General features: G+C 37.6%; 1 protein-coding gene across 1 annotated transcript in view; it reads left to right on the top strand.

Annotated features, from left to right (window-relative positions):
- IFI16 (interferon gamma inducible protein 16) overlaps nt 1-11179 on the top strand; it is a 70225-nt gene that overhangs the window by 48095 nt on the left and 10951 nt on the right. Inside the window, exons 9-11 of the mRNA XM_070608238.1 lie at nt 8511-8775; nt 9949-10070; nt 10704-10868. Of these exons, the coding sequence (XP_070464339.1) occupies nt 8511-8775; nt 9949-10070; nt 10704-10868 (552 nt within the window). The remainder of the gene's footprint in view (nt 1-8510; nt 8776-9948; nt 10071-10703; nt 10869-11179) is intronic.

Here is an 11179-nt window from a genome sequence, read left to right as displayed (position 1 = left end):
CTTGTCCAATACCATTCTAATAACATTCATATATATGCATATTTCAAGATAATTTTGGGAAACCCTATTTTGAAGGAACTTTAGATACTACAGGACCTAGAGATTAAGCGAAGTGCTCAAGATCACAACATCACCCAGGTAGTTAGGAAACAGATTTCTTACTGAGACGTCAGGTACAGCTAAAACTTCCTCCAAACAAAATTTGACTTATGGACAGTGAGGAAAAGAACTACTTCATACACAAATGACATTTGTATTCTGAGTTATTCTAAAACTTCATATTCTTATTACTTTAAGTAAACTTCCTGTAATTGGCTATTCTTTAATATGTACATGATGGTGATTAGGAGTTAGAGGAGTCATTTCAGGGATCTGCCCAATCAATGTCTTTGCTACCTCTAATGTCTGGCAGATTCCCCTTTGAACTTGTCATTTCCGAGGACAATGTGTCTCTAAATGAGATAGGCAAGAAATGACCTTCTATCTACCCAAAAGAGTTTGCCTCTTTGATTTTGTTTTCACTTAAATAGCTTCATCTTCAATCTCTAATGCCTTGACCCCACTCTATCTTCTATTTTTACGCCTTGCCACATATTGGAGCTCCTCCTTGGGACCAGCATAAAGCAGGTAAGAAGCTGGAGTGTCCCCCAGATGTGAAATGTTTAGACCAAAGAGAAGGTCATGACAGCTTGTAGAAATGCTTACTTGCCATCGTGGACACCTTAGAGATGTGATTTGTACCAAGTGGCTTTAAGGTGTGCAAGAGGCAGAGAGCTATCTCTGAGAGGATCTCTAGAGCATAGCAGTGTGACTATGATTAGAAGAGGCATACCCAACCCTATTGGCAATGTTCTTTCTCTAAAGTTGCATGATGAGACATGTATCAAGTTTTATACATTTTACGTGTCTTATAATTTTCGTGATTAATTTTAAAAGCCATTTTTAAACTTATGTCTACTGCTCCACAAAATAAACGACTATATTCTTACAATAAAAAAATTCAAGTAATTTAAAATCTTTGTTGAAAATGAGAGCAATCATACTTCAAGAACCAAAGAAAATCACCACCTTTGGCTTACTGTGCATCCTTCCAGACCTTTTATCATTAATTTATAGGTGATTATGTACATAAAGTAATGCGATTTTTATACAATAATTGTGATTAGTATGCTTGAGTTCCCTCATTGGTAAAAAATACAGCTAATAATAGTCCTTATGTAATAGGGCTGTCATGGACATTGTAGGGAGGGAAGAAACATTCCTCTACCATTCTAGGTTCTTCTGACTGGCCTAAGAATTAAGTTGACATGAAATAGAACAATGGGAGAAAAATCAAACAAGTTTAATAACATGCATATGTAGGGGAGGAAGACATTTCCTCTACCCTCTCTGTGTTCTTCTGGCCAGAGAACGAATTAAATTCACATGAGACAGAGTAACAGGAGAAAATTAAACAAAGTTTATAACATGTATACATGGGAGAGCCTCAGGCAAGCTGAGCAACTCACCAAAATGGCTGAAGCCGTCACCTTAAATATCATCTTCAGCTAAAGACAAAGGAGGATGTTAGGGATGTTAGGGGGAAGTCAGTTACAGGAGGTTACCAGAGAAGCACAGTAAATAGGAATAAGATTATTATGCAGATTTAAGTCCTTGCCTTCTGCATTGATAAGACTTTCTAGAGATAAGGTCATATCCCTTCTTCCTGGTACAGAGAGGGAGACACCTTTGCAGATGTAGATTTCCCTTACAATGTAAATGTTTCTTAACAAAGGGTAAGTAAACTCTGCTTTTCAGAGTGCCTTTCCTGTCTGCAGTTTATTAAAAGTAACCAGCCCCAAATAATCTTCATGCCAAAGAGACCTATCTCGGGATGGCCAATTCTAATCCCCCACATATACATATGAGAAACCCTGGAAAACTGAGCAACTCACCAAAAAGACCAAAGCTACCACCTTAAATACCATCTTCAGCTATAGACAAAGGAAGACGTCAAGGGTATTGGTTTGGGACTTCAATAGGGAGAAAGAAAATTCACATGGAGACAGAAAAACAAATATTTGGTGAACAAATATTTGCCATGCCTTACAGAGACAAAGGAGAGGACTTTGATCAAATGTGCCTTGCTAAATTCCTGTCTACCACACCTAGTTTATATTATACTCTAGCTATCTATGGTGATAGCTCCTTCCTGGAATAAGCCTTTTATCTTAAATTCTTTTAGGCAGTTAAGGAGAAGGTCGAAGTTTCTTCCTGAGATTTTTGTTCTTAAAAATAATCAAGCCAGCGGCTGGCCCAGTTGTGTAGTGGTTAAGTGTGCACATTCCACTTTGGCTGCTTGGGGTTCGCCAGTTCAGATCCTGGGTGCAGACATGGCACCACTTGGCAAGCCATGCTGTGGTAAGCATTCCACATATAAAGTAGAGGAAGATAGGCATAGATGTTGGCTCAGGGCCAGTCTTCCTCAGCAAAAAAAGAAGAGGATTGGCAGCAGATGTTAGCTCAGGGCTAATCTTCCTCAAAAAAAAATTTGTTTTAAATAATCAAGCCAAAGAGACACATTTGTGAGTGGAAAATTCTACTCCCTTGTTACATTAAGTGAGGCCATCTATATAAAGCACTAAGCAATTAGATAATGTAATCAACAATAAAGAAAGCAATTGTCCTTATTGTTCGTAACTTGCATTTCTTATTTAACAATATGTCATATAAAGCTTTCTGATCAGAATATATAAATCTAATTCATATTGATGTGGGGTTGGTGAGCCAAGGAGTCGAAAGAAAGATTTCTTGGACTCTCAAGATCTGGCAGTAGTGCTCTTTTATTTAGAGAATAGTGTGGAATAGCATGGGGACAGGACCCATGGGCAGGCAAAGCTGGTGCCGGCATGTTGCTGCTGGTATCATTCAAGAGATATACATCTAATGTCCTACCTGTACGTCTGCTAGATACAAAGTTCTAATTTTGGAACTGCTTTCATCTATTGACATTTATAGCAACAGCAGCAAAAATTTAAGTATAAATTTGCTAGAATGTTTCATTTTGATTAAGATGTTGTCAGGGTGGGGGAAAATCCCCTTTCTATTATTCTTGTGTTCTTATGGCTGGACTAATGATAAAATTGACACAGACCAGATTAACAGGAGAAAAAAACACTTTAATGCATGCATGTTGGAGATCATAGAGAAATGATGTTTGGAGAGAACAAAGCAGATGATATATACATCTTTTACACAAAGAAACAAGAAATTCGTGAGGAGTGACAAGACAAAGAAACATAAATTTGAGATATGTAATTAGTGAGAGATTTAAGCAGAGTTTAGGGTTGAGGTTGTAAATGAGCCAGGTTTATTTAGGTAAGAAGCCCTGACTAACCCAGCTCTGGTGATAAGGATGAAGAGAGAGCACCTTGCACGTGAGAGATTCATTTCCTGCCTTCAGGGAGAACAGAGACAGGAGAGTCAGAATGCCCTTTATCCTTCTCAAGGAATTTTAATCCAAAATAATCAATATGCTGTTGTGGAATATTTGGGAGTGGCTTGTCCTGGGCCCCAACAAAATTTACAGGAAGGAAACTGGTGATTTTCTCTGACTAATGAATCGAAAGCTAAGAACATAGGTGGGAGGAGTCTCAACATTGTTTCATAACTTCTGTTTCTCCGGGATAACACAGTATGAGATGGCTAGCACTAGTCAAGGTTTCAAGTGACTCTACCAGTGCCATTTGTTTCTTGTTGCCTTTCAAAATATTTTTTTTCTTTCTGCCCTTGAGGAGATTATAACATCCTGCATTTCAGTCTCTGAGAGTTTATTGAATTATCTTCCTACTCAAACATAGCAAGCGATTTCTGCATCTCTGAAGAAGACCTCAAGATCTGGACTACTGTGGAAGAAATTTCCAGTGAGGTGAGACCTGTGAAGATTTCCTTAGGGAGACATGGGTACCTGGTTGTTAACCAAAAGATGACAAAGGAAGCTTATGTTATGAAGAATTTGTGGGAAAAGGGGTGATTTAAAGTATATTCAGAAAAGACAAAACAGCAGTAGCTTGATTCTAGTCCTTCACAAACTAGGTGAATAATAGATATTTTTATTCCAGCACAATTGAGTGTTATGCATTTTGACTATGAAGATATTAAAATTTGTTCCCCGGGTATCTACTGGCACGAGCTTTGTTTAGAGACAGGCTTTGGGGTTTTTCCCCAGGAAGGTGCGCAGAAGACTTGGTGGCTGTGGTCAGGGCCTGGGTAAAATCAAGTTAGAGGAATGGCAAAAATATCGTAAAATAATATTAAGTAAAACATACATCTGGATATAAAATTGTATTGTATGGTGTTATCTGAATTTTATACACACAGACCCTACACACAGAGTAGAAAAAATTTCGGTTCCATAAACACAGTTAAACTAAAACATGGCTTCTTTACCTCTCTGTAAGACAGTTGAATTTTTATTTTATATTCCTTTTTGCCAGCTGTCAGAGTTGTCAGAAAACTTAAGTTTCTTTTACGATTACTTTCTGCCTTCCTGAAAATTACTGATTTTCTTTTCTGGTGGCAAGGTATAGGAAAGAGACAGGAAAAGTCAATTACAAATAGATTTCTATTACCTACTTTCAGAATTGTTTAAAGACTTTCTGTATGGCCTGGTACAATCGTATTTTAGGTGTGCTTGACTAGAATGTGAAATTTTTAATGCTCAGAATTTTATGTATGTTACATAAACTTTGTTCATTGAGCTTATTGTGTTGGTTAAATTTTCTGCATCTTACTGATTTGTTTTACCTTATTCATTTAGTAATGAGAGATACACTGAAATCTCCTGCTATAAACTTGTGGGGTTTTTCCTTGTAGATCTCTCAAATTTATATAAACATAAGGAGAATATAGAAGTGTCATAAATTGAAATAAAGATAGCAGAAACAAGACAAAACACATTTATTATCAACATAGACATAAAAAACCTAACCAGATAAGCAACAACTTTAGCCAAATTGGATTTAAGAAATTCATGAATATCTTTATTTATATAACACCATATATATAATATATACTTTATATATATGTGTTTATGTTTAGATGCGTACATATATAAAATATATGTGTGAATGAATGTGTACGAAAAGAAATATACTACATAATGCTATAAATACAATTTTGTATTTAACGTGTTATGTTATAAAATATAATACATAAGATATATAGCATTATGAAGGAATACAAAGTAATAAAAATAATACAAATTTACTATTAGTGTGTAAATACGCAATCAAAACAGTTTTATCTCCCTTGGAGTAGAAGCTATTATGATTGTGTCATGCTCTGATACTTTTTGTCTTCAGGTCTATTTAAAGCTGCACTAATATAAATAAACTAGTGTTTTTCTTCTGCTTACTCTTTGCAAGATAAAATATTTTCCTTTTGTATTTCCACATTTAATTGATCTTTTGTTAACAATATATTGACAGATTTCTTAAATCCAATTTAGCTAAGGTTGTTGCTTAACTGCTTAGGTTTTTTATGTATATGCTGATAAGTAATGTGTTTTGTCTTGTTTCTGCTATCTTCATTTCAATTTATGACACTTCTATATTCTCCTTTCTCATACATCTTTTTTTACTTATACTCTATCATACCCTTAGGACAAATACACTAGTGAGTTGTGTAGGGGAGGAGGACATGTCCTCTCCCCAAATGGGGGTTCGTCTGGCCGGAGAACGAATTAAATTCACATGAGACAGAATAGCAAGAGAAAATTAAACAAAGCTTTATGAGGAACCATGGCCCGGGGCCTTTCTTCCCGAAGGAAGAAAGGGCACCGAAGAAGTGGGGTGCACACAGTGGTTATATACCCCCAAACGGGGTGTTTCACATGTGATTGAAATGTCCCTCCCACAATAGTCACAAGATTGCCCCATCAGCACAGGGCTTGATGGACACAGCAGGTAGTGGTCTGCTGTCTCGGCGGGCGTAGCAGGAGGCAAGTCGATTGTCTGGAGCTGGGCGGTCACAGGTGAGCTCAGCAATCAGTTCCTAGCCTAAGGAAAGATGCTTAATCCTTAAGAAATGCCAGCGTTGGGAGGGGGAGGGAATTTAGTTACAGGAGGTTACCAGACAAGCACAATAAAATGCAGATTTTAAGTCCTTGCCTTTGATATTGATTAAGAGTTTTTAGAGAGAAGGTCATCGCCTCTCTTCTTCCTGGTACAGAGAGGGAGGCAACTTTACAGATAGAGATTTACCTTACAAATGTAAACGTGTCCTAACAAAGGGCAAGTTCCATTCCTCAGAGCCTCCTTGCCTGTCCCAGTTTATCAAAAGCAATCAACCTCAAATAGTCCTGATACCAAAGAGACATATCTTGGGGTGGCCAATTCCAGGTCCCCACAGTTGACATGTTCTTTTTCCTCCCTCCTTCCGTCAACCACGTTGATGTACTTCCTGGGTCTCTTTTCTTCCATCAGGGCTTTGTTCATTTTTAAAACATGGGCACACCTAATCAAGTTAGGTTCTTTCTTGACCTTGTGGTGTTTTCTTGTTGAATATTACTTCCAATAGATGTTTCCATGTGGGTCTTTGTCTTGCAAAACTGCTGAGGCCTTGAATATCAGAGATAGTGTTTGAGGCCCTCATATTTAAATAGCACTTTGGCCAGATTAAAAATTCTACATTCAAAATTGTTTTTCCCCTCAAGTGCCTTTTGAAAAGGTTGAAAGTACCTTTTCTGATACCCTTGGGCTAGACATGTTTGAAATTCAGAATCAGGGGGCTTTAGAAAGGTTTTTACTACATCTACTTAAAATACTATGTGACTAGAAGCCCTGTAAGATCTGGATACAACTCTAAAATCAAATGCACTAATATTTCAGAAAGAAAGCATGAATGTTCATATTTAAGTGGAATAAATAAAGATTATGCATAGCTTCTTGTCACCTCACATCTTGTCTTATTTTGCACATAAATTGTGTTGTCACACTCACAAAAAAATCACAAAAGTTTTATTTAAAAAAGTCTTCAGTTTTGAAATAGATATGGAATTTTTGACCAGTACTATATAAAAATTATTTCATTGTCCTGCTAAGGAAGTTTTGCTGTTGAGAATTCGTTTCAATTTGATCCTTGGATCTTTATATGTAATCTGATCTTTATTTTTAGAAGCTTTCAGGGTTTTCACTTCGTTTATAATCTTCTTCTGTCTCACGATAATGTGTCCTTGTGTGGATTCATCCTTCACTCTAAAGGCCTGACCAACCTTAGGACACTCACGTTCTCTCAAGAAGAACAATTCACAGGAATTTGAACATCTCAATTATACAAAAAGTAATCAAACACATGATCCCTACACTAAAAGAATTAATGAATTTAAACAGAAAATTGGGACCCATAATATGCGCTGAGTGTCATGAAGGAAGTGCAGAAGGTGCTAAGAGGCCCAGAGGAGTGAAACTCAGTCCAAAATAGGGTCTCAGCTTTCAGAAGACACAGCCTCAGTTGAGCATTGGAGCCTGTAAGGAAGTAGTCAGAGGAAGAAAGGTGGGAAAGGCTTTCTAGGCAGCAAGAAGAGAATTATCAAAGATATGAAACATAAAAGGCAAGGTATGTTATATATTTTGGAGGATAAAATATAAGAAATACAAAAGTAACAGAAGTAAAAAGGATGCAGATTATTCAAGACCTTCTAAGCCAGGCTAGGGAGCAAGACATTTTTCAAAAAGAAAACAGGGAATTATTAAAGGATTTTAAGTGAGATAGAATTGTGGCTGTATAGAGAGATATCTGGCTCTATGAAAAGAAATGATTAAAACAATTGAGTGGCAAGACAGAAATCAAGCAACTATAGTAATAATTCCAGTCAACAAATGCTACGATCCTGGAGTAGGGAGCAGGCAGAAGTCCAAAAAGGGACAGCGATATAGGCACAGAGGACACAGAGAGCATGGTCCAAGCCCCAGGGAGAAGGGATTCAAATGAGAAGAGCCAAGTGCACTAGGGTAGGTACCCAGTACTGAACTGTAGTGCTGTAGAAGGAGGATATTCACACAAGGTGAGATGAGAGGCTGCAGCCCATTTCCCATTATACGCATAAGTCACATCAGTCACAGTGGATATAGGAAGAGTCACAAACCAACAGGCACACACTCAGGGACAGACTGTAGCCCCGAAAAGATATGGGGAGAGGAACCAGGGACTTTGACACTATACAGTCCATAATGTACACACTGCAACAATTGCCTATTTCCAGACCTTCTGCTACCACACCACCCCCAACCCAACTCAACTGTCATCATTAAAAGGGAAGAATTTCTTAGAAGTTCCAAACTTGGTAGTTCTCAACCCATTTTCCACGAGGACATCTGGTAATTAGGTCCCTCTTGGTCACACACACCTGTGGACAACACTTTCATATGGACCATGCCCTCACATAGACATTCGCAGTCTTTTAAATTGTCTGTATAAATGTGTAACACTGTATGTTGTTTTTCTCTTCTAGGTCATCCATAACTTGAGAGATGCAAAGTGAATTCAAGAAAATCATTCTGCTGAAAGGATTAGAGCCCATCAATGAATATCAGTTTAGCATGGTTAAGTTTTTATTGGCTTCTGATTTAAAACTGACTAGAAAAGCTCAAAACGAATATAATAGAATTCAGATTGCTGATTTGATGACAGAAAATTTTCCAAGGGCTACCTGTGTTGATAAACTAATAGAATTGTACAAAGACATAGCAGAACTTAAGCAGCTTGCTAAAACTCTTAAAAATGAAAAGTTAAAAGGTAATGACTTAGAACTCCTCACTCTCACTCTCTCTGAACCATCCTCAACCTTGATTAGAAAACCCTAACTTGTCATAGTTGACACATCCCGTTCCCAATTTAGGACTCAGTAGCCATGGCAATGATAGTACTGCAGAGGCCAAGTGGACAACTTAGGGCGTCCCCTTTCCTATAAACAGGTCTGATGTATTTTAGAGGGCATATTTTGGGAGTGCGGGTAAGGAAAAAGAAGCAGAAGGAGTCAATAAGGAGGCTTAGTCTTTGAGTACATTAGAAAGGTTAGAAAATGACAAAAGAAAATTTCAAAAAGAGTAAGTTTTAAAAGTATTTGTATCAGGGGTCAGCCCGGTGGTACAGTGGTTAAGTCCACACGTTCCGCTTTGGCGACCTGGGGTTTGAAGGTTCAGATCCCGGATGTGGACCTATGCACCACTAGTCAAACAATGCTGTGGCAGGTATCCACATAGAAAGTAGAGGAAGATGGGCATGGATGTTAGCTCAGGGCCAGTCTTCCTCAGCAAAAAGAGAAGGATTGGCAGCTGATGTTAGCTCAGGGCTAATCTTCCTCAAAAAAAAAAAAAAAGACAAGTATTTGTATCAATTAATGTAGAAGATCTATTACAATATTTACTCCACCATCATTATATTCTCTAGTAAGAAATATGAGGCAGTACTTAAATAAAAACCTTTCTCTCAGAGATGTGAAGAGCTTGTCCTTTAAAAAATCACTGGATTATAAAAACATATTTTAAAAAGTCCAAGTTCAGTATCACCACTTCATCACGTCACTAATTAGAGCATATTTTCTTTGTCTGGTTTCAGTAATTCAAACAGAACTTTTACAGAAGATGACAGACCACCAGAAGCATAAAAACTTTAGATTATTAAAGGGAAAGTATAGGCTATGTGGTTAGAAAAGAGTTTAACTGAGGTACATAGGAAACCAGAGCACAGGAAACATGTGCTCAGTGCACATGGGGTGAGAAAGGAAACCATTGAGGAAGCATGAAACAGTGCTTGTGCCTGTGTTACCTCTACTGGCTAATGCAGTAGAGGCAGACAAGGGCATGCGTAGACCCACACACAGGAGCTGGGAGGAAAAAGTATTGAAAAGGCTTCCACGGTCTTAGACCAGCTCCTTTGGATTTATCATTTTCTTTTTTACTGCATCAGTTATAAGCAGATGGAAAGCAAGAGGAACAACTCCAGTGAAAAAAAGCAAGCAGGATAAATCTACATGCACCATGAATAAAGCTTTGGGACCTGAATTGATCACCTATATGCCTGTGATGAAGGTAGGATAGCTAAGGTCCTGCTGAAGAAGATTCTTCTATGGATCTTCCATTTATTACCTTCTTATAAACACTTCATTCATTATTCATTTATCAACATGCAAAGATAAGAATCAGAGAAAAAGGGGTTCCAGGGCCAGAGTGAAAGTGAGGTTCAGAGTCGGCAAATTAATACTTATGGATCACGCATTAAGTTTCAGAACTACTGTGCACTTTAATTTACATAATATAATTCTCTATGATGGAAATATGAAATCATTACCCCTGTCTTAGATATGAACTAAAATGGCAATCAGATTAGGGAAACAGCTTGCCCAAGGCTACTCAAAGAGGCTAAATTCAAACTTACATTTTCTAAATCCAAGTTCACTTCTCCTGCCATCACCACAACAGTGAGTAAAAGAGTGACATGCATAAAATTTTGTCTACTGTTTGTATGAAGCAATCATATATTTGCACTGCTTACCTTCTGGCCATCTCTCCAGAAGATGGACTGTATGAAGCTCCCTGGAGTTCTCAAAGGCATAAGTTTTAGTATATTAGAACCTAGTAATAAAAAGTTGGTGTGTTCAGTGGTAAAGATATGTTTCAACTAATATTGAAAATTATTAATCAGGAAAAAACAACTACTTTCAGAAAAAGAAAAACAAAAGCATAAAAACTGAAGAATCTAAGATGCAGCTAACCCAGGAACAGAGTCAGCTTCCAGAACCTTCAGGAACCAGCACACTGTCAACTGAGAGCCATCCCCAGACTCCTCAGGTGTCTCCACCAACCCCACCCAGCACTCCCTCAACCAAGGTACCATCTTCTGTTCCCAAATTTGTGCCTCCCTACAACATATTACAGAGATCATCATGACCTTGAAGAGCTTCTCAGTAATCCCCTACTATATATAATTTCTTCATATAGTAAAATCACTCTTTAATTTATCAATGTGGATATTGAGATCTCAGTGTATTGTAAGTCCTTTGCTTCAGCAAGGTATGCATATATGAAATAATTCTTGATCTCAAGAGGATTACTGTCTTGTGTTGGTCCAAAAATATCGGATGGGGGGTAGGCAGACACTTGTACATGAATAATAGTGTATATTTATCCCCTAAGTTCTA

Source organism: Equus przewalskii, unplaced genomic scaffold, assembly GCF_037783145.1.
Source record: "Equus przewalskii isolate Varuska unplaced genomic scaffold, EquPr2 ChrUn-6, whole genome shotgun sequence".
NCBI classification, from domain to species: Eukaryota; Metazoa; Chordata; class Mammalia; order Perissodactyla; family Equidae; genus Equus; species Equus przewalskii.
The sequence above is the reverse complement of the archived record's forward strand: the minus strand, read 5'-3'. Positions and strand labels throughout refer to the sequence as shown.